A 25,038-nucleotide genomic window follows, 5' to 3' on the forward strand; every position below is an offset into this window, starting at 1 on the left:
AGGTAGGACGCATATAAGAGCTTCCTTTATTTTACCCATTACTTTGAATCCACTTCTGGTTTTGGCTGGAAAACTGCAATGTGTGAAACCAGCATTACTGGTGCAGATAAGGAAAACAAAGCTCATCTTCTCCCCAAAAAAAAAAAAATGAAAAAAAAAAACAATACGACTTTGGTATGCCAATTCTGGCAAACGTGGTGTAATAAATTTCCTGTACTTCTTTTTACCATTAGCATATTGTGTTACCAGACATTTGTGGACGTGGCCACAAATGATGTAGGTAGATTACTCAAAACATGGAGAGATGGGGCAAAAAAAGGATAGCTTTGACATGGCAATACTTTTTCTTCTTACAGAGTTCTGCACGTTCTGCATGTAGAGATACCAGCACTATGTAAAGGGGACTGGTCAGCAGGAGAAGAGGGTTGTAAATAAGCATGAGGCAATGGAGGTCTTTGGATCAGGATTCTGCTATACTTTTTTACATCTCCATAGTCCTTTTCAGAGCAGAGATTCTTTTTTTAATTTTTTTCCCCCCATTTTTTATCCATATTATAAAATTAACTTAAAATTGCAGTTGTCAATTTCACCACTAAGTTCTAAATAGCAGATGTAATACTTTGGCAAAGGATTATAGGAGTGGACCCTCCATTATTTTAGGGGAAGTAATGTTTTCTAAGTCCGGACTACATCAGGCTAGATGGTATGTTATGCCAAGTTAATTGTTATCTCTTGCCACCCACATGAAACTATTCCTGGAATTAATACAAGCATATAAAAGTAGTTTAATAACAGCTCCAGTGTTATTTATTACAGCTTTGAGTGGTTTTGTTGTCTGTATCTTCCTCCAATGGGTATTTGAGTTTAGAAAATTATCTTTATATGACAAATTGGAAGCTTTGGGTGTGGTCATGGAAATTACTGCCAAGTCACACAAAACTGGGTCCAAGCAAACTCCAAGAATTCACGAATCATATTATTAAAGGGGTTACCTGGGATTAGAAAAAAGCACAGCTACTTTCTTGTGAAAACAGCACCACATGTGTCTGCAGGTTGTGTGGTATTACAATTCAGCTCCGTTCACTTCAATGGAAGTGAGCTGCAAAACCATTGCACATGAATTCCATTTATATAGGATTCTGCTGCCGATTTAACAGGTAAAGTTGAAAGCTGTGTGCTTGCCTTTCACCTTTATTAGGCTGCGTTCACACTACTTATATTTCAGTCAGTATATTTATAGTCAGTATTGCAACCAAAACCAGGAGTGGATTAAAAACACACAAAGGATCTGTTCACACAATGTTGAAATTGAGTGGATGGCTGCCATATAACAGTAAATAACGGCCATTATTTCAATACAACAGCCGTTGTTCTAAAATAACAGCAAATATTTCCATTAAATGGCAGCCATCCACTCAATTTCAACATTGTGTGAACAGATCCTTTTTGTGTTTTTAATCCACTCCTGGTTTTGGTTGCAATACTGACTGAAATATACTGACTGAAATATACGTATACTGACTGAAATATACGTAGTGTGAACGCAGCCTTAATATACTGTATAAGGAGGTGCTTCACACACAAGTACTTAGAAGATGCTTGTGAAACCTTTATCAGATTCGGACTGCCAGAGCATTAGTGATTGGAGAGAGTGCTATGGTGGCGGTGCAACCCCCCACCACTGCTGTTCCATCTGTGTCTGGCCCCAGAGCTCAGCGTTTTCTTGTGCCATTTTGTCGCTAAGGAGTTTCAACTCAACCAATAACTGACAGCAGCAGTGACTTGCTTTAGGCAGGTATTGGCTGAGTGGCATTTCCATGTGTCGAGAGGAGACCAGGAATTGCTAAGCAGCAGGATCACACACCACTGGTGAGTACTGCCTTTTTTTTTCCTGTTTAAGCCCAATGCGGTCAAAATTAAAACTTATGCTAAGACCTTCTACTGACGTTTCAAGTTGGGGCCCTATGATGGACTCCTTGATACATTTTAGGGGATAGCAAGGGCTGTTACCGTTGGGGACACGTTGCTTTAAACTATGTGGATACTTTGGCAACATTACTTTGGGAGCACTGTAAATGAGGCACTTTGATTTATGAAGAATTATTTTATGGAGGTATCAATTTTCGGGTAACTATAGTTATGTTACTCTTCTCTTTGCAGTTCTTCATTTGAGGGCATTGAGCAGCACAGCAGATACAGTGTTAGGGATAGAAGCGGGATGAATTTGTTAGTCAAAGGGATATTAGCTTGTGGTGATAAGATGGGAAGAATGATAAGTAAGTAAGGCTTGATTCACCCCTGATGAGAAGCGTTAGCATCGGCTGAACAAGTCTTGTAAAAAAGGCTCAGTGATCAGGTGGTGAACAAGCAAGGGCTTGTCAGCTGATCACATAGCTCATGCAGGCCTATATATCATTTGTTGGCAGCACATTTTCCCATGTAAACCGGGGATGAACTGACAACGATAATGTAAGTAAACAGCCACTCAAATGATCCACAGATGATTCTGTGGCCATTTACTCTCAATTATTTTCCTGTCTAAAGGGTTCTTTTGAGGAGCACCAATTGGCTTGTAGATAGTACTCTATTGTTCTATTAGACAGAATGACAACTTTTTTTTTATAGGTCTATATAAACATTGCATAGACAGACAGGGAAATCAGTAGTGGAAACTATGAAGGAAAAAATATAGAAAAGATATCAATAATATAAAAAGATATAAAAAGATAGGAATAATCACAGGATATCACTAGTCAGTAAACCAGCCATTCCACTCTCTGTAGCAGTCTATGACTATGTTCACACATAGCATTTTGTTCAGAATTTATGTAAGTATTTTGGTCAGTATTTGTGTCTAGAATCAGGAGTGGAACCAACAGAGAAAAACTATTATGAAAAGATTTGCACAGTTTTTGTCTTTTCAATCCACTGCTGGTTTTGGTTGAAATAATACTGTCCTAAACACTGACTGAAATATTGTATGAACATAGCCTAAAAATGTATCATTGCTGAGATATTACCCAGTTTTCCAAGTCTCAGCAGCAGTCTGAGAACATATGACTATCGAGCAGAAGACCAGCTTTTTTTTAATCGTAGCAACATTATTGAAACAGATCATGAAAACACGGAACACAGCTTTCTCAGCAGCAAGAGGAGCATAGCCACATAAGCACAGAGCCGTTGCACCTTACCTCATATAAAGGAGCCCCAAATATAAAGTGCATTTAATTAGTAATGTAGGAAGCAGTCAGGGCTACAAGTTCGAGAGCTCATGGTAAGATGCATTGTCCTGACTGACTGCTGCTTAAACCACCCTGATCTGAAAGCAGATCAGCCGAAAAGCTGGGAAATGTCCAATCCTCGGCTGATCGGGTTTTGAGCAGGCTTTAAAATTTATAGTTGTTGGCCACACATTGTTCTGTGTAAACAGGGTAATGTGTGGCCAATAATGATAAAAGGAAACTGACAGCACAGATATATGTATATATCTGTGCCTTCAGTTTCCAGATCACAAGCAGCAGTATATACTTATATATCTGGCATCTAGGTCTCCAGTCCTCCAGTTCGGCCACTGCTGTATCCTCACGCCCTGCCTCTTCTCGCTGATAATCGTTCTGGAGTAGGTGGGGCCTGAACATAGAGCCAGTGGTCAGAAGATAGAATACCTGTCAGATCAGATCACAAGCAGAGCTGCTGGTAAGTATACACTGTTGCTTGTGATCTGGAAACTGAAAGTACTGAAATACATATCTGTGCTGTCAGTTTCAAGGGTTGCAGGAATGATACAAGGATCGTTAGTGCAGCCCGGCTACTTGATTTTTTGTGCCATGTAAAGGCAGTACAAACGAGCTCCGGTCTAACTGATTGGCGCTCTGATGCGACCTCCGCGGGCGACAAATCTGCACATGTAAACGGCCAATATAAACTGCTGTGAACTCTCCATGTTATTTTAAGTCTTTTCTGGTATGTATTATGCACCCGTCTTTTTTCTAACAGTGTTTCCAATGACCAGGTACTATTCTGGGAAAAGCGACCCTATTGCTTCATTGCTTTTACTCCTAGGAGATCTGTGGCAATGTCAAATTTTTAGTATTAGTATTTTAGTATTATGCTTATTTTTAGTATTGATAAATAAAAAGCAATGATACTATACTAAACACTGAAGACACCATGTAGCTTAGATCACTAGTTTATCAGCATCATAGATGTTCTTTTCATTGCTAGTATATGTACAGACCCTCCAGTCATTGATGCCATTACAGGACACAGGACACAATGACTTTGTACATACGTTTATTCTGTACCATTGTGCGTAGGATTTTTCTCTATGGTAACAGCTCAATGTTTTTATTGCCATAACTTCTTTCTTCCCAGAGGACCAGCGCTAGAGAAAAAGCACTACTACTCAGCACCTTCTGTGTTATCTGTATTATTTTAATGATGGCATTAAATATCCAAGGGATGACAAATTTTACTTGTTAGTAAAGCCTTTCAAGTACTTCAAAGCATTGAGTTACATAGTTATGAGACTAGTAGTGTTTGACAGAAATAGGACTTCTTCATTCTGGCATTGAGTAATAATAGTAGTATGCAGCGTTAATGGGACTATATATTGATATATATATATATATTTTTAATGAAATTGCATCACATTTAGTTTGTATATGTAATCATCCTGATAAACAAAGAAGCACCTATTTGAGGAGTTGTTATTCTGAAAGTGTAAAAAAATGGACACTATCCATCTGGATGTCCAAAAAGATGTTTTTTTCTTCATTCTTCCATTATGACAAAAACATTTTTTTTTAAATTAATGCATAACATATTGGGGGAGATTAATCAAACTGGCGTTAAGTAGAATTGTCTCAGTTGCCCCTTAGCAAACAATCAGATTCCACTTTTCATTCCTCACACAGTATTTGTAAAATGATAGGTGGAATCTGATTGGTTGCTAGGGGCAACTGAGACAATTCTATTATACACCAGTTTGATAAATCTCCCCCTATGACTTTTGTCCCCATCTCCTCCTCTTTTGCCCTAAGGCACCTTTAATTTCTGTGGCTCCAACACACGCATCTGTATGTTACAGATGTTTACTGGGGCCATTATCTGTGCTGCAAAAAAAATTGTAAGCCATTGTGTGGCCTGTAGTTATGTCGTGAATGACCTATAGTCAATGAAGGGGACAGTGCAAGTGCAGATAGCTTATGGATGGTTATGGGCACGCATCCAAAGTTTTGTCTGTAACTGCAGGTTTGTGGCCATGGGCAGGAGCACGGATGTGTAACTCTGGCCGAAGTGTAAGGAACCAGACACTGATCTCTGGCATTTCATAGACCTACCCACAGGTATTGTGGGTTTGTGTGATTCTGCTCACAGCCAAAAGACCCCTTCCTCTTTTAAAAGACTTATGTGCCTTGTTATCTACTGCTATGTCACTGTGGTGCCTTCTAGTTTTCTTTTATTTAATTTTAATATTATTTTTTAAAAAGTAAGAAAAAATTAAAAAATATTCAGAAAATGGACAGGTCTGGAGTGCAAGACAATGATTGCAGACAATATAGGAATGCTGTTTTTCAGCTCTTCTACTGCTTGCAAGCTGTCTGTGAAGAGTCCTGAAGTGCTGTAGACATATCCATATCTCAGTCTTCATTATTAATATATAGGGCCCTAGTACTGTCATGCACAGACTTGCATCTAAGATGAACACAACATGTTTGGAAATAAGTTAAGAAAAAAATTGAAAGATCAACTATAAGCCCACTGTAGTTACATAGCTTGTGCCTTAATGTATACCTTTTATTAAATTTGGTTAAATAAAATGAGATTCTCTCAACAGACATTAAAATGTCTCTGAATGCAATTATACATACCGTGAACAAACACACCTGGAACAATCCATATAATAAAGGTAAAGGGAAAAGGTGACTTTACATGCCTCCACCCATTGGTTGTGAGCATACTCTATGTTTGCATTGTGTTCTCAGGGATTACAGCGGAATGCAGAATTGCTTGGAAGTACATGGTTTTTCTCTCGCCATATAAATGGAATTTGTGCTTTGTTCAGCATAAAGTAAATACGACTAAACTATATATATAACAACTGCTGAAGTAATAAGGGTTAAAATGGGCTGTTAGATGTTTAAGCTATAGAGTCAGAGAGGTAATATTAACACCTGGGCCCTAGTACCTGAGGAGGACCAAACACATGTATGACCCAAAGAAACCTGTATTTTTAATGAAATGTAGGCAGACAGTGGCCTGTTACAGGGGAGATTTATCAAGATGGTGTAAAGTAGAATAGCCCATAGCAACCAATCAGATTCCACATTTCATTCCTCACAGATTCTTTGAAAAATGAAAGGTGGAATCTGATTGGTTGCTATGGGCAGCTAAGACAATTCTACTTTACACCATTTTGATAAATCTCCCCCTATCTGTTTAATTCATTGGCTCCATCAACAAAGCTAAACGTTCTAAACCTAATCATTCATTATGTAATCATGCATTATGTATACCCTTGTGCCAGCTTCTATTTCCTTACATTAAAGAGCCATTACAACCTTGGTGACTGAACCTTTTTTTCCTCAAGGTCAAGAGAGTGTCCCCTGACGTGACATTACAGCGAACACCTGCCTTTACATTTTTTACATGGGATACTCATATTTTGCATACATTGTTTTCATCCCACTGAGATGACTCTCCTTAAAGGGGTATTCCTATCTGGCACATTTATGGTGTTATGAAGTTAGGAGAAAAACTTGATTTTGATTTCCCAATGACCTCTGTCATCCATAAGCAGGCCAGATGGTACTGGGGAGCTCTTACTGCAGCAGGGAAATACCCTTTTGAGGCTAAATATATTAAACTATTTAGATAAGAAATAGGAGGTTCTTCCTACTTTTGAGGTTCTTTTTACTTTTTATTAGTTCTGTTAACCTGTTATGCACTTCTTCCAATAACATTCTAGATTAGGCTAAAGCCAAAGCTTTGGCTGTCCAGGCATGATGGGAATTGTAGTTTTGCAACAGCTGGAGGGCCTGAGTTTGACACCCTTGTTATTGTATATAGTGTAGCCATTGAAAAAAAAAAAAGCTGTTCGAATTGTGCAGTGATGCCACAGAATTTTCTATTCTATCACAGAGATTAATGACATAGTCTCTTCACTTGCTAAATGGGAATCAGGGGACCCCCACTTTCCCAATGAGTGATTGTGGCAGGAAGGTCCCACTGGCCTTAACAGTAGCAGATTGGCATGACAAACTGATCTTTGTCTGTGATGTATTAGAACATCTGAATCATTTCCCCAAAGCATTCTGTTTTACTTGGAGTGTATGGTGTATTTAAAGTCCTTGACCTGTGGTCAGATATGGCTAAAAAATAAAGAATTTTTTAATCACATGTCCCAGTACCCACCTTTGCCATTCAGATTTTTGTGCATTTTTAAAGGGGTTATCTAGCGCTACAAAAAAATGGCCACTTTCTTCCAGAGACAGCCCCACTCTTGTCTCCAGTGTGGGAGGGGTTTTGCTGCTCAGTTCTATTGAAATGAATGGAGCTAAATTGCAAACCGCAACTGAACTGGAGACAAGAGTCGTGTTGTCTCTAAAAGAAAGTAGCCATGTTTTTGTAGCGCTGTATAACCCCTTTAATGTGCCACATAGTCACTAACTGGTAGAGACTGTGGTCACTGGCTGAGTAAATAAATTTTGCGTCAAAGCAGAGACAGAAAGTGCTGCAAAGCGGAATGAGGCACTGCCAAAAAGTACACATTTAATATTTATCCCGGACTGGCCACATCTGCATATAAAAAATGATTTTTCAGAAAACAACCCCTTTAAAGAGTACTAAAGCATAGATAGATAGATAGATAGATAGATAGATAGATAGATAGAGTTTTTTTTCTATACTTTATTAGACATTTTGTTTTTCTGTGATTATATTGTTGCTATAATTCAACTAAAAAATAATGATATGTGTGGCCACTGGCCAGCATAGGACAAGAAGTGTCAGCATTCACATTGCGTGTTAAGTGTCTAATGCTCTTGCATTCTCTTATCTTTAAGCAGTTTCCTCAGGAAGGTGACTCAGACTAAAAACGTGTCTGTTACCTGCTGATACAATTGTTTTGTTGCACTAATGTTGTTAACAGATTTGCCCCTTAAGAAAGGTAATTTGTTCCATTTTGGTTTTGGTGGCAACAATTAAACTACTTACTGAATAGAAAATCCTATGTTAAATAAGATAAACAGATTTCAAAGTTACTTTTGGCGAAATCAAACCATTTGATGAGATATGTGGGAGATTATATGAATTCCTATGTGGTTTGGACTGAGATGTCTGTCAGCTGTTAATTAGAAAGGACCTGCCTAGTATACATTCTGAATATGGAGATGAAATTGAGAGATGCAGTTCAGTTGCTATTTCTATGTTCGCATTGAATTTGGGGCATACATTTGTCATGCACATTTCACTTTACAAGTTGAATAATCTGCTGCTGTATACTGTTGTGGCCAAAACAAAGTTTTCAAAAAAGTTGGTTGCCTTGTTTGTTGCAGTGTTGCGACAAATTACACCAAGGTTTCACACAGATTGATAAATCTGTGCCATATATTTACAGTGTTGATCCTTCTTATTAAAGACTTCTGCAATTTGTCCTGACATGCTATATATTAGCCTCTGGGTACAAATAATCATTGACGGCTACCCATTTTTGCCTAATCAGGAGTTTATTACAATTTCTGTGCTTTTGTTTGTCCAGGTTTTGACCTCAGGTTTTCAATTAAACTGAGATCTAGGGAATTTCTTAGCAATTTCTTATTCATCAAACCACTTACTTATCACAAGATGCTCCGTCATACTGGAAAACCAGCATTGTTCATCATTAAATTGCTCCTGGATCATTGACAGAATTTGTTCTTTTTCAAGGCACTGTTAATAGGCAACAGCACTGTGAGTGATGCAACTCCCTTAGCTGGATAGTAACCTCACACATACTGTAGTATCAGGATAATGTACTGTACTGACACAGGAGTTGTAGTAGCATCCACCTTTTTTCTCTGGACAATCATTCTTCAAGATATCCCATACATTTTGAAGGGCGCTTCATTAGAAAATCTAACCTTTCCCCAGTCATCTGTAGTCCAATCCCTGTACTTCTTGCAAAATGTTAGTATGTCTTTGATGTTTTTCATGGAGAGATGTGGCTTTTTTTTTTTTTTTTTGCTGCCCTTCTTGACACCATGGCAGCCTGGAAAAGCCCTTTACCATGCATATAGATGCGCTGATAGCTGCCTGCTACCATTCCTGATTATTATTATTATTTTTTTTTAGCAAGCCCTCAGTTTCAGGATGCTGTACATATAATAAGAGGTTATAATGCATATAACAACACAGACACAAGTACAAACAACCTAAAACAGAATAAATGAGCAAGCTCTACACTGGTGTTGAAACAATCCTGTGGCCAAATCTGTTTTAGGAGACAGTCCTGACACCTGTAGGTTTTTCTTGGTGACCTAAAGCCTTGTTCACAGCAATTGAATCTCTCCTTAAAATTCTTGATGATCCAATAAATGGTTGAGACACAGACCTATTAATGAATGCAAATGTTTCCTTGGAGGTAACCATGGTTACTTGAAACAGACAATGGGGGAACTTCTTAAGACAAGCATACAAGTATGTCGTCAAACATAGAGCCCAGCCCTCATGCTCCATGCCGGATTTAATAAGAGGCTAAAGTCCCTTAGTAAATTCGGTAGATCTGAGGTTGGCGCGTGGCAGGGATCTACACCAGCTGTGAGCTGGTATAGAATTTTGCTATAATAATTGATAAATCATGTTAAATCAGGATAAGGCCCACCCATCTGTTTTACGCAATATCCTCCTTTTATAGCAATGGGTTTGCTTATATAATTCAGTCAGCCTGGCAGAGTGGTATCAGCAGCTGGTCCTACCGGTTCTGCTCCCCAGTGATCACTTCCTCTCTTGGCTTGTCTCAGAAGTATACCTTTCTCCTGAGCTATTATGAAAATTGCTGAAATTGTGTTAGCAGGTCATTTTATAGCGGGGATGAAATTCAGCGGAAATATGGATTTTGTGATCAAATCAATTTTTAGATTTACTCTCCTCCAATAACTTCATTTAAAATATACAGTGGAACAAATACAACAAATATTCTCCTTTGGCCACCCGTCATGAGCTATACAGCTTGTTGTTCATGTGGTTTTTAGCTGGGGGGCTGTTTAGTTTTATTACTGTTCTGTGCACTAATGGCACTGTTTGCTTATGCCTTTTGAGCTGTGACTGGTTCTCCACAGGACGTGTAATGTAAATGTCTCATTATCTTCATGTACGTGTTAGATTTAGAGCAAACCTCTACCAATTTAATGGCAAGGGACTTTTCAGACATAGCCGTTAAACTTTATTCTATGGCATTTTTTGTTCATGTACCCTACAGTATTCTGTAGTCAGATTGACATTTTCTGTTTTTTTACATTTGTGCTTTTCAAGATCACTTGTATTATCCTGCATATAATTGCATTATTATTATATTTAAAAAAAAAAACTCCTGTAAATAGTGCTACTATATAATCTGCTAAATTCACCCTCCATATCATTTTCACAGATACAATACATGTGATGGTTGTCGATATGAGATTAGTAATCTAATGTGTGGCACAAAAATTATTAAGACAAACGTGGCACCCCCTGACCACCTACATTATATGAAATATATATAAATATATACTTACTCATCCCCCCTGCTTTGTTGTATTAACCTTTTGCCCTTGGTTACAACATGCCTTGGGACATTCACTAACCCCTTTAACTTTAATTAGAATTAGGTATACTGAATATGTTTTACTTAGTTCCTATTCTGTAACAATGACTAGAATCAACAACCAAGCAGAAATAATTAAAGATGGAGAATTTAGGTGATCCTTCTCCTTTCACATTATGTGTGCTTATTTCTCCTAACAATCCCCATTCTTCACCTACAGCCTCATTTCTAGCTTACTTTGCTTTAAAAATCTTAATACTTTCATTATAATAGTGCTGGTTCAGATACAGTAGAGTAAATTACATTTGCTGTTATTGCCAGCATGGGATTTCCTGGAAAGACTCTCAGTTTGCAGAATAAAGGCGAAAACTGTATTTTAATACTTTGATCCCCCACATGCAGGCTAATGGCAAATACCTAGTAAAAGATTACTGGCCATAAGCCACTTAGCTAGTCAGTTGTATCTTACAGTGGTTAACTTCTGACTGGTACACACAAGCCTTCACTGCTTATTTCTTAAATTACTGATCCTCTGGCATAAGCCCCATTCACATGTTTAGGTGCTACAGTAAGTCTCTAGTATACACCAGAATACCTTCAAAACGATATTCTGATGTATATTGTGGTGTACCTGCAGCACAGTCATAGGGACAAATTTATCAAAGCCCCCTCCTGTGCCTAATTTATTATAATATTATGATTTATTCTTGGAAAAGCATGGCAGAAGCATGGCAGAAATCTATCATGGCAGACTCATGGCAGAAATCTACACCAGCTCTGGAGGTCCCGCAGGTCCCACTAGATTTACTAAGAGGTGTGTGCCTCTTAGTAAATCTGTCAGGGTGAATGGGTAATGGGAATAGGGGCCTAATTTAAGACTGATGTACTGCCCCCATAGACGTTAATAGACCAAATGCAGTCTACTAGTGACTAGTGTTAAACAAATATATAAACTTTGTTTGCAGGACTCAAAATTATAGTAGGTGGATTTTTCAGTTTCACAAAAAAAGTTGGTGCATAAAATAGACCACATAGTCACTTAAATCTACAGTCTAAATAGTCTATTAAAGTATGTGGGAGTATGGCACTGCATACATTGAAATACCCTTTTCAAGGTATTCTGATATATAACAGCAATATAACCCAAACACATGATATGAAGAGGATGATAACTCAACGCAGATTACGATAACGCAGATTGCACCATTGGATGAGTTATGAAAGGATCTGTGCAATATATTGTGCTTTATATTGTACTACAGTGAATCACTGCGCTTTTCTATATAAGTGCAAAAATGTGCCGTGAGTCATAAGGTCAGCAGAGAATCAGAAGATTGTATTATAAAATGAATTGCTGGGGTTTCCCTTGTTCAGACTAGAAAATAACTAGCTCCCTGTCCACTGTAATAAGCACTTTGGCTGGGCTCCCACTTTGTGGCTTTTTGTTAGATCTGCTATATCCAATTGCTTCTGCTACAGATAGAGCTGAACAGTGACAATGGCATTTGGCAGAGCTCCTGGCTAATTGTGGCCATTGTGACCCTTCTGAATTGTGAAGTTGTAGAATGTGGCATGACATCCTAAGGAACAATCACAACTTCTTCTATTATCATGTAACCAAATGATATGATGCACCCCTTAGTATCACTAGTGTTTTCTTAAACTGCAATATCTAACACATCCCGCAGGCAGCCATGATTTTAAAATCCTATAAAACTCTAAAGAACGAACAACGTTTACCAGAAAATGACTGCAGGATTTTTTCCAGATAAAGATAGTAGAACCACAGAGTAGCTCGTCGTACTTACAGACTACAGAATTATATACATCTGCCTTAAATTTATCTTGACAAAAATCTTCTATTTTAACCAGGCCTGCATTTTACATAAAAATGTGGGTGACTTAAAAGTTCTGCCCAGACTTTGATGTTGATTATGTGGTTGTGAATGCAGTAACTATACATGTCTAGCTAGCTAACAGTACTTACTGTATGAGTGGCTAATGTGACTGCCTCCTGACAGAAGGGAATCTGTCATTACATGTGGGCTGCCCTAGTGGCTTCTCCTCACCCCATCACCTCTCAGTGCTTCAGTACAGTGAGAGGTCTACCAATTAATCTACCAGAGGATGTGGCATAAAAGTGATGACAGATTCTCTTTAAGTTACAGGCAACAAGGGACATTTGAATAGGATTTCCACTTGTCTGAACCTTTTTAACCCTGGAAAATAGGTGATTGATAGATAATTGATCTTACATCTATGTTTAAAGAACATATCTATCATATAAGCTTCTGCTCATTGTGGGCTTAGTAGTCAGGTAGACACTACTTCTGAGTGATTGGCAGCTCTCGCTAAATGTACACATCTACACAGATCTAGGACTGCTCATCTGAGGAGTTTGCCCAGAGTGAGCAGAGGTTTATATTATATGTTTTCCTGGAACTTTTCCCACAAAACTATACATTCATCTTCTCAGCTTCTCCTGCTCTTTAACTTGAAGCCTGCAGATTGAACTGTATTTTCAATGTGACAAGTTCCCTTTAAATGTTATTTAAACAAGCATCAGTGAGAGTGGATATGTGGCAAATAATCAAATATTCTGGATTATCAGATTGTCATAGAAAATTGTATAAAACACTTTTGTAAGGGTATACACTTTTGTAAGGCCCAACAGAAAATCTGCTACTATACTGTCTTTAATTCAGATCATTTTCATATATCATTTTCATATATGCTAAGCCCATTTATTCTAGTCTAGTCTTGTAAAATTATACTATATATGCCATCTTTGTCATGGAAAAAAATGCCAGATTACCAGATGTTTGCTTGCAGCACCTTTAGGGTAGCTTTACACTTAACAGATCTGCATTGGTATTTACACTGCAAATTTGCAGCGAAATACACTGTGGAGCCCTTGTTATTCAATTTGAATGAGAAGACATACTCGCAGCGGGACTGACATCCCGCTGCCAGTATGTAAATGCCGCCCGCTAACCCCCCTCCCCTGGCCGTAGCATACTTTAGCTGCTGCACGCTCCGGCCTGCTTCGTGGGCCACTTGCCAATCAGTACACTGCGGCCGGGCAGCGTAAAATCCACTGCGGATCCGTTACGTGTGAAGCTGCCCTTACTGTATGTTCACCTTTTAATGTTATCCTTTTTTGGTTAGCCTGTATTTCAGTATCACTTTCTTGGCTAAACAAAATGAGACCTATGTTGTAAGTACGTATTACATAAGCATATTCAGCTGTTACCTTATGATAGAATAATGTAACGCACAGGTTACCTACTGTAGCATGGTATGTGTATGCATTAGATATATCTAACTCAGCAGAGTAATGTGATTACATATCTTTTGAAAGAATTTACAGTTTACTTGCATTCTTACACAGTATAAGGGTAATGAGGGCATATTTGACTGTAACATTTAAAAGATGTTAAAGTAGCGATTAGATGCTTGAAGTAGCAGGAAAATAAATGTTTGATTTACTAGCCAAGCTTGAAGAAACGTATAATTTTTTTAGATGGAGAAGTTAAAGTGTAACTGTCACTTTGAAGAAATCACTTTGCAGAAAGTGATTTTAAGAAACTTTGTAATAGGTCTTATTAAGCAAAATAGTATTCAAAAAGCTGTTTTCCAGCTTCCACTGCAAACACACACACACACTTCAGAAGAAGCAGGTTAGCAGTATCCATTATGGTTCTATGGAGGGGCCAGGTGGATGTGTGAGAAGAGAGACGAGAAACAGCCCGTGTACAGGAGCCAGTACAGCACATCATTTTGCAATCTAATCACACCAAGTTTTCAGACCAGCACTGAACACTCTGACATGTAAATCCACCATTTCTGTGTCCAGATGTGGTGTCACACCATGGGTGTTGCTGTTAGTTGCACCTGTACTTTTTGTAAGTAAGTGGTGATCTAGTAGTGTTAAAGTTTTGCCACAAGATGTCGCTATTGTAAGTGTGTGTGTAGTTAGTTGTTGTGCAGCTGTAGTACTGTAAGAGTTATTGTGTTTTATATGTCGCATGGATCTGTAGACCAATGAGAATGCTTTCTTCTTCTGTCCTATCATTTCTCTCTTCACTTCTTCTATATGCACTCTTCACCCATTCACAACACACCTTACAGGGGCTGTTGATAGGAAGTCACATGGGTAGAGGAAGTGAAGTGGTCTTTTGTCGCTAGACGCTGTAGAGGCAGGATGCTACCTACCGTTTCTTCTCAAGTATAAAATTGCTAGAAGCCTATGAACTCTATATCGCAGTGTGGGTGTCAGCAGGGAACCCTCAGCATTCCGCTCATCCCAGGTAACAAGGTCTGGGGCTTGTGTCACCTACTATGATGGGTCCCCCGACACTGCTAGGGCAATAGGTGGTGCAAAGACCAAAAGAGTAAAAACATTCTCTCTCTCTTCTCAAGTATTCTTCTATTTCTACCTCCGACCTCCCGGCAGAGCACAGTACTACTTGGGTTGGGACTCTTACAACATCCTCCTCTCTGCTTTTCTGATCTTCTACTCTCAGCACGCAACCCAGTCGGCACGACTGTACTACCCTCTATATTCTCACTACAGATCTGAATCCTAAACTATCAAGTTTCTTATTAAGTGTGAAGTCCTATGTCAATGCAAAGTTGTATGACCTGCTGCATACAAGTACCTCCAGAGTAAAACAGATTTTATTTATGATAAAGAGACTTTGTGATTCCTCATCAATCACCTACACAGTACACACGCTGTCCCTGGGTTGTCTCCACTTTCTGTGGGTGGCAGTACCAATAGTCCAGGTGGGTCATTATTTCACTCCGGACCACTGGGACAACAGCCCAAGAGACCCAGCAACAACCTGGCAGGTCACTGTCCACAGGGAAAAAAAGGTGTAACCGGCCCTTTAAACTAAAAGCAGGTGTGCCACCATACCTGTGTGCCCAACCTCCACTGGCGTCACAACATAACATCACTGGGCCCAGCTACATCTCGGTCAACCACCATAGAACTCGTGTCACGCTTTACCATCTAGCAAGTGACCGGCCATCCCACCGTCATACCAGGGGTGGGCACCACACAGACAGTCTCCGAACTGCACAGTCTGCTTGTCTGCTCCTCCTGCTCACTTGTCCACCTCAGCCTCTCCCCCATCCATAGGTTATAATGGGCTCAGCAAACCTGTATTTACTTTGCTCCTCTGTAATGCAGCCACCTTTGCTTTGATAATGAACAGATAAGAAAGGGGGGAGGGCTGGGAAACAGCTTTTTGAGTACAAAAAGAGAATTTTTTGCCTAATGTAACCTATTACAGAGTTTTTTTAAATCACTTGTGCTATTGATTTCTACAAAGATGTCAGTTACACATTAAAGAATAAAAGTTTCGCAATTTATTTATGTTTGAACAATGAACCTAATGGATGCCATTATGTGATAAAGTGAATATATCAGTAACCACTAACCATTGTGTATATTGCCACATGCTGTGTTATCCTGTTGTTAAAACTGATGAAAACACCAACAGAACATTGTAATACATATGTGGAAGTCTTCTCAGAAGCATATATATTCACAGGCTAGTTGCCGGTACAAATAAACTAAAATAAAACCTATTCTTTGTTTTGCAGATGTCCTTCCGTGTCCTGTTATATTGTGGGACTCCTTTTTATCTCCAGCAGACAACATCAGCCAGTCTTCCATAAAACTCAAATGGGGAAGTTACCAAAAGATTCTTACACATAAGTGTTGGGTGAATGGGAAGGTCCCCAAAGCAGATCTGGGCTGTCCAGAAGTCCATCATCATGAGTGGTCCAAGATGGCACTTTTTGACTTTCTTCTTCAAGTAAGAAAATAAATTGCTGTACATTAAGTTTCAAACATCCAAACCCTGCCATTCATTTTTATTGGTTGAAAGTTGTAATCACTCAACGGTTTAAGGAATAAATGGAACTGTGACATGATGTGTTGTGCACATAGACATTAGTGTATGCCTCATATACTGTGCATTTACCATACAGGTCTATATTGATGTTTACATGTGAACAAACAAATTAATCAATGTAAGATCATGGCTTAGAGGGTCACCTTAGAATTAGCTGTAAATTATGAACCTCTGACACACAATTAATATTAAATAATGAATAATAAACCTGGAGAGCCATTATACCAGTAGACCTGTAATACATCTTATTGTTTAAGGAGTATCTGAGACATCTATGGCATACCCACAAAATATGCTATAAATGACTGTTGAATGTGGGACCCACCCCTGGGAGGTCTTAAGATCCAGGGTACCCTGACCCCACAAGCTTATGGAACTCCACTGTTACCGATCTCCCATTAACATCAATGGCAGATAAGCAAACTGAGGTGGCTGTGAGCAGTCTGGAAGAGGTCACTGGACCCCAGATGTCAAGATGTTAAGAATTGCATCTATCAAGCATTTATTGCACAGCCTGTAGATGTGTATCCCATTTATTCACACTTTTTTAACATAAGAATATAAAACATAAAACAAATAAGACCTTTTACTGCATCAGTGACACAACATGTACAGTATTCCTATATCCTAGTTACATATAATACAGTTGTTCAGAAAGAATTTAGAAGACAAAAATAGGACGACTCCCTATAGTAATGGCTCCTTTGTGCAATGACATACATAACTGTCCTTTTGTGACTATGCTATGTCTGGAATGTAATATAAAAATCATGTGAGGATTATATTGACCCCAAACATAGCACACGTCTTTTACAAATAGTTTGGTGTGTGTCACACTTCAGAAAACATGACAGCTTATTAATAGGTGCCTGCTTTTCATCTTAAAGGGCCTATCAACAGATCAGTCAGATGAGTGGGAAAATGTGAGCGTGTTTCACTTGTAATCTCAGGTCAAAGTAGGAAAATATACCTATGAAACATAGAGCTGTATGAATGTGCAGAGTTTACAGTGTCCATTCAACCATGCATTTATTCCTTACTGGGTCTTGTAGATAAATGGCATAACTCCAAACCTTCTTATGAACAAAAAGGTGTTGTTAATCCAAAAAAAACATTTTCCTGACCCTTGTGTGATAACCCTCACATATCATACATAATAATGGGGGATCTAGTGCTGGTTGCGTAGATACTGCGGATAGATAAGTATTTTATTCTCAACTTTTTTTTTTTTTTTTTTTAGCAGGTCTCATATTTGTATAGTATTTACCAGATTTTGCCCAGTGGTACAAGTACTGGGGGAATATATCATTTTTTTACCCTTCAGTTATCTGGAAAACCTGAACCATTAGAGATCAATAGTAACTATTAGTCATTAACTGATTAGAGAGAAAACTTTAAGGGTACGTTCACACTTACCGGATCCACAGCGTATTCTCTGCTTCAGATCCGCAGCGTATTTTCCGCAGCAGATCCGCAGCAAATTTCATTTAAATAACTGAACACAGCATCAAATCTGCTGCGGATCTGCTGCGGATCCTGTAGGTGTGAACGCACCCTAAAGAGGATGTGGGGTGTTTATAAAACTTCAGCTGTCGGAATCCATGTCTAGCTGCTCCCTTACTAATCCTTCCCCAGCAGTTGGCGCTCTTAGTTTTGGCTCCCAATATGCTAATTAGTACATAGACAGTTAGGGGGGAGATTTATCAAACTGGTGTAAAGTGAAACTGGTTAGTTGCCCCTAGCAACCAATCAGATTCCATTTTTTATTACTCACAGATCCTTTAGATTCCAAAGTTTGGAAAATGAAAATGAAAGGTGGAATCTGATTGGTTGTTAGGGGCAACTGAGCCAATTCTACCTTACACCATGTTAGTCTGTAAGTCATAGACAACTTCATGTCACCACTTGTTTTCTTAGTTTGCTTGTATACCTGTAAAGTAGGCATATACTCTCAGCTACTGCTCTGTTCTTAACATAAGAGTCCTCACGCTCATGCCCTGGTGACAATGGTCCCCTTGACAGTCTATGCCATAAGCCTACAGATTGCCAATGGGGTAGTTACAGGTGCTTATTTGTCAACAGAATGCAGGTTTTCTCCCCACTTAGCATATTGGGTTCTGAAACTTATGACACCGATTTCTAAAAAACAGGTAACGTAATAACCTCAATAACCTAACAGAAGAGCTCATATTCAGTAGTGAAGCTAGGTGGTCAAATTCTTTTAACCCTTTGAGGACCAGGCCCAAAATGACCCAGTGGACCGCGCAAATTTTGATCTTAGTGTTTTCGTTTTTCCCTCCTCCCCTTCTAAGAGCTCTAGCACTCTCAGTTTTCTATCTACAAGGCCATGTAAGGACTTGTTTTTTACAGGAATAGTTGTACTTTGTATTGGCGTCTTTCATTTTACCATAACATGTATGATGGAATTCCAAATATATTATTTATGAAGATATAAATGAAATCGTAAAAAAGAATGCAATATGGTAATGTTTGGGGGGTTCCTGTGTCTACGTAATGCACTATATGGTAAAAGCAACATGATACAATTATTCTATAGGTCAGCCCGATCACAACCATATGCAGGTTACACAGATTCTCTAATGTTATATATATTTTTTTTAGGGTATATTCACACGGCAGGTCCTGGCAGTTCCCATACACTACATACTTGCTGCGGTCTAAACGACCGCAGCGAGTATGTAATTCTGCCGCCCTTAACCCCTTCTGCTCCAACCCAGCTCCCCCGCTGTAAGCATACATTACCTCTCCTCGCTGCACGGGTCCGGCGTCCTGCTCTCCCGTCCGGCCAATCAGTGTGTTGCCCAGCCGCAGCCACTGATTGGCCGGACGGGAGAGCAGGACGCCGGACACGTGCAGCGAGGACAGGTAAAGTATGCTTACAGCGGGGGAGCCGGAGGGAGCAGAAGGGGTTAAGAGCGGTAGAATTACATACTCGCTGCGGTCGTTTAGACCGCAGCAAGTATGTAGTGTATAGGAACTGCCAGGACCTGCCGGGCTCGCAGCGAGAATCTCGCTGCGAGCCCGTTCGTGTGAATATACCCTTAATGAAATCCTTTTTTTTTGGCAATTAATTATAAATAAAATGGGACTATTGTGACACTTATAACAGTTTTATTTTTTCACCTATGAGGCTGTATGGGGTGTCATTTTTTCCGCCATGATCTCTAGTTTTTATTAATTCCATATTTGTGAAGATCGGACGTTTTGATCACTTTTTATAATTTTTTTTTTATATATAATGTAACATTAAATCGGTAATCCGCGCACTTTTTTCCCTCTTTTCGTGTACGCCGTTCTCCGTTCGCAATGGCACTTGTAATATTTTAATAGATTGGACAATTATGCACGCTACGGTATATTATATGTTTATTTGTTTATTTATTTTTATATGTTTTATTTATATAATGGGAAAGGGGGGTGATTTCAACTTTTATTGGGGGAGGGGTTTTGGGGTAGTGTGTTAGTGTTTTTAACTTTTTTTTTTACACATTTGAAGTTCCTTTGGGGGACTTTTACATAGACTAGTGTGATTACACACACTGATCATTGCTATGCTATAGGCATAGCATTGATCAGTGTTATCAGCGATCTGCTCATTGAGCCTGCCTGTGCAGGCTCAGTGCAGCAGATCGCCGATCGGACCGCACGGAGGAAGGTGAGAGATCCTTTCGGCGGTCCGTTTTACCGATCAGAACCTCCGCAGTCACACTGCCGGGGTCCCGATTTGTAAGTGACAGGGGACTCCCCCTGTCACTTACACTTAAACGCCGCGGTCGCGCTGCGTTTAAGGGGTTAATGACACGCGGCAGCGCGATCGCTGCAGCGTGTCATTACCGGTGAGGTCCTGGCTGCTGATTGCAGACGGCCCCCACCTGCTATGAAGCGCGCTCCACTCCGGAGCACGCTTCATAGCGGGAGAACCACCCAGGACGTACAGTTACGCCCTAGGTCGTCTGGGGACAGACTTCCATGGCGTAACTATACGCCCTGGGTTGTCTAAGGGTTAAACAGCATAAACTTTTTCAGCATTTTCATATATATATATATATATATATATATATATATATATATATATAACAAAAAAAGAAACTTTAATCATGATATTATGATATTTCTGGCCTGTAATGACATTTAACTCTACATTATTAAAATGTTATTTTTACAGCACTAAATCAATTTGCACTTTGCACTCAAATAAGTAGTTCTGTAGCCTTCATATGTGTAATGAATAACACTTGTCAGTAGTTGCAGCATTCCTTACCATCCCGTCACATTCCCCAGGTCTACAGAGTACATGTTAGCAAACTTTAGGAAGTCATTATAATCTAGACCCCTTTTCACATTCTAAATTCAGTTACCAGCTTTAATGTCAGGAGTTAATAAGTTACAACATAGAAGCTAAATAGAAGTGATTCATTAACCATTGAGTTATTGCTGTATATGTATTATCAGCACACTGAAACTTCTGCTCCTAAATTCCTTATGGTTGTTGTAGTGATGGAAGAGGCTGGAAAGCTTATCATGGCACACATGCTCTTAGCAGAAGTTATCCGACATTTTATAAATAATTCAGAGATCTCAAGCTTTAACAAATCATGTGGCGGATGGGCTTAAGTTCAGAATCTTAAAGCGACTCTGTACCCACATTCTGACCCCCCAAATCGCTTGTACCTTCAGATAGTTGCTTTTAATCCAAGATCTGTCCTGTGGTCCGTTTGGCAGGTGATACAGTTATTGTCATAAAAAATTACTTTTAAAATTGCAGCTCCGTGCCCTACGGGCGTATCTGTGCCCTAACTTTGCTCCACCCCTCCGTCTCTCTTCCCCGCCCTCCTCATCATTAGGAATGCTCCAGGCAGATTGCTTCCTATTCCCCACCTGTGTTACCACAGCACATGGGCTGGATCATTAAGACACCTGTGCAATGTTCAAACAGAAGTAAATGTTCCAGTGGCATTCCTAATGATGAAGAGGGTGGGGAGGAGGGATGGAGGGGTGGTGCAAAGTTTGGGCACAGATACGCCCGTAGGGCACGGGGCTGCAATTTAAACAGTAATTCTTTATGACAATAACTGCATCACCTGCTGAACGGACCGCAGGACGGACCTTTGATTAAAAGCAGCTATCCGAAGGTACAAGTGGTTTGGGGGGGGGGGTCAGATTGTGGGTACAGAGTCGCTTTAAGTAATGCTGCATGAGAGAACATAAGGAGAATAAAATGGATGGTGCAGGGCTGTGATTCTATTCAGGGGTTGATTAAATTTATCATAGGCCCTGGGCTGTTCACTAGGCCCCCCCAACCCCACTGTAACTATAGCAGCACTAGCGTGGTGTTCATAGTAAAGGATAGAGGTGTGAACATAGCCTAAGTCTGTTTGGGTGGCCATTGGCCGCCCAGGAGCTCAGGGCCCCGGGCTACTGCCAGAAACGGACCTATTATAATCCGCTACTGATTCTATTCCATTATAAATGCTTATGAAATGTCATGGTTGTGGTTGCATATAATGCATGTAGAACTGACAGTAAAAAGATCCTATAGTCCTTGCACAAATATAACTTCCATTTATGCCTCTTTCCTTCATAAAATTATTAACCCGTGTTCTCTTTTATATTTACTTTTGTGCCTTATACTGATTAGGGCAGGGAACAGCTTACACAAAATATGTGAACAGGAAACTTCATCTCCATTATTTACCACTATCATTGATGTTGATGTTTGAACACACTGTAAGCAGTGTTTGCAGGTTAAAGGTCTCCATACACCTTCAATAACCGTCGACTGAATGATCTTTCCCGGCCACTGCCCATCCTCCCCACACTCAGGAACATTCGGCATGGTTGAGCGTTTCTGTGTCCTTTATGGGGAGGGGTGAGCAGAAATGAGAGCACTTTTGCTGCGGCTTATCTCTCCCGAAACAAAGTGGTCAGGCATGATTTTCCATCACATTCGACCCCTATCTCCACCAACATCATCTGACAGTGGACAGTTAAGAGAGCCCCATACACCTTAGATTAAAAGCCAAATCCACTGCGAGCAGCCGCTACAGCTGATCAAAGTCTAACCTTAACTCTATTTTTAATCTATTGATCCAGCTTCACTTTCTATTTTACCACAATAAGATCAGTATTCTTATTTATTGTAGGGTTTTTGGCAACATGAATCTACAGTACCTCTACAAGGTTTTAACAGACAGCCCATGGGTGCATGCATTAAAGAGGCATCCCATGTAGTTTCCTGAGGGCCAAAACCAGTGATAACTCACCTGATCCTAAAACCATATTACTTCTCTTCTGTCTCCAACCAACAAATTATTGAGATGAGAGGGGGAGGGGGGAATAGATTCAAAACACAATTTTCTTCAAGGTATTGGAATAGTGGTATCCTCCTGGGTCGGAGAGATGTTGCATCAGCAGGGGGTTCCCTGCAAGCAAGGTTGCTTATATTTTTACTAATTTGCAATAGATATTAATGATCATTTAAATATGACTATGTTTATTAAAGGGGTTTTATTTGTGGTTATAGACATACAGTTTTAATCATTTTCAGTAACCAATAATACAACTTAGTAACCTTATGCATGTCCAAACAGGCTGCTGTATGTACTTTACAGGCAGAGCTGTAACATAACACTGAATATTAGACCCAATGGTGGACTATATCAGTAACAGGAGGAAGTAGGGGTGACATCTCTACAGCAGAGATAGTTGAAAGGTTTGCTTCTCTTCTTGTTACCATGCATGGTCATCAATCCCAAGTGTGTCTTTGAAATGAAGATAGTAACATATGTAAGCATTGGTATGGGTAGAACTAAGTATTTCTGGAATGAACCTTTATAAAGAAGACTAACTTCAGACAGTGGATAAGGGAATGCTTGTGGTTGTGGCAGTCTGCCTCATCATCACGGAAAAGACCTTGTTCTGTCTGGCTTAAAAGCCTATATTTAGCAATGGCATCATACTTTTATGTTCTCCAAGTTAAACATAGCTTTGCCAGGGTGGTGGTCTGGATAAACAGGAAACTTAGTCAATTTCCTGAAACAGTGTTTAGGTGCAGAATATCTTAAATATAATCTGCTTTGTTGTTTCTTTTCTAGGTGTTTAGTACCATTGATATCTTATGTTGCTATAAAAGGAACCTTACAGTCAGAAATGACATATTATCTAACTATTAACTAATAACTACCTAAACATCACAATAAAAATTGGAGTGTCCCTCCTGAAATTAAAATTTATGTTTCAAGTGATTATAGTTAGTAAAAAATCAGGTGACTTAAAGGGAATCTGTCAACTCTATATCATACCCATCATGCCGACACGGGCAGCTAGTTAATAGAGAGGTAAAACAAATGATATAAGTGTCTTGGCTAAAGCCTGTTTTCAAAGTTATAACATAATGTTTTCCTTCAGAGTCGAAGTGTCATGTTCATCCTTTCCATAAATCGTGCGTGTGGCAGCTCAACACAGGCACTAAGACACAAGTTTGGAAGGAAAACACAATTATTTTTTTACTCCGCAAACACCTACTAGCTAAGAGAAAAGTGTCATTTGTTTTATTTCCCTTTTAACTATGTCTGCAGTTCTGAGCATATTATAGAGCTGACATATTCATTTTAGGTAAATTTTAACTCCTCAATGGCTAATTATAGCTTTAAAGAATCACTGTCGTATTTTTTTTTTTTTTTGGCAGAAATTAATACTCCTGGCGATTTTAAGAAACTTTGTAATTGGGTTTATTAGCCAAATATGCCATTATCTGCATTTAAAAAGCCTTTTCCCAGGTCCCCCCCCTCCTCTTTTCCACCCACTGCAAAAAATGAGAAAATTGTGACTTGTTGCATCAGACATACCCAGTCTGTTCTAGGGAGAGGGGAGGGGGGAGGAGGGAATTAGCCGACAGCAGAAAGCAGATAACAGAGGATTACAGGCACGGAGCTGGGTGAACACTGTAATCAGAGCTCAGAGAGGTCAGTGGTGACTGTCAGAGGAGATAGAGGGTGAGGTATTTGTAGATTAACTCTTTGTTGTCCTGTTTTGTTCTTTTATTTAGCTCTCTCCATAGGAGAACAGTGAAGACGGGGGGAGACCTTCAAACTGCTTTTTCATAATAAAAATGCATTTTTTCAGCTAATAAACCCAATTACAAAGTTTCTTAAAATCGCCTGGACTATTGATTTCTGCAAAAAACAAATTTCACGACAGTGACACTTTAACCCTTTAACCCTTTGAGGACCAGGCCCAAAATGACCCAGTGGACCGCGCAAATTTTGATCTTAGTGTTTCCGTTTTTCCCTCCTCCCCTTCTAAAAG

At 39.4% G+C, this 25,038-nt stretch overlaps 1 protein-coding gene across 1 annotated transcript in view; it reads left to right on the top strand.

Annotated features, from left to right (window-relative positions):
- GASK1B (golgi associated kinase 1B) overlaps positions 1–25,038 on the top strand; it is a 52,834-nt gene that overhangs the window by 2,628 nt on the left and 25,168 nt on the right. The window contains exon 2 of the mRNA XM_069976622.1: positions 16,397–16,611. Within this exon, the coding sequence (XP_069832723.1) occupies positions 16,397–16,611 (215 nt within the window). The remainder of the gene's footprint in view (positions 1–16,396; positions 16,612–25,038) is intronic.

The sequence above is a fragment of the Dendropsophus ebraccatus genome, chromosome 7 (assembly GCF_027789765.1).
Source record: "Dendropsophus ebraccatus isolate aDenEbr1 chromosome 7, aDenEbr1.pat, whole genome shotgun sequence".
NCBI classification, from domain to species: Eukaryota; Metazoa; Chordata; class Amphibia; order Anura; family Hylidae; genus Dendropsophus; species Dendropsophus ebraccatus.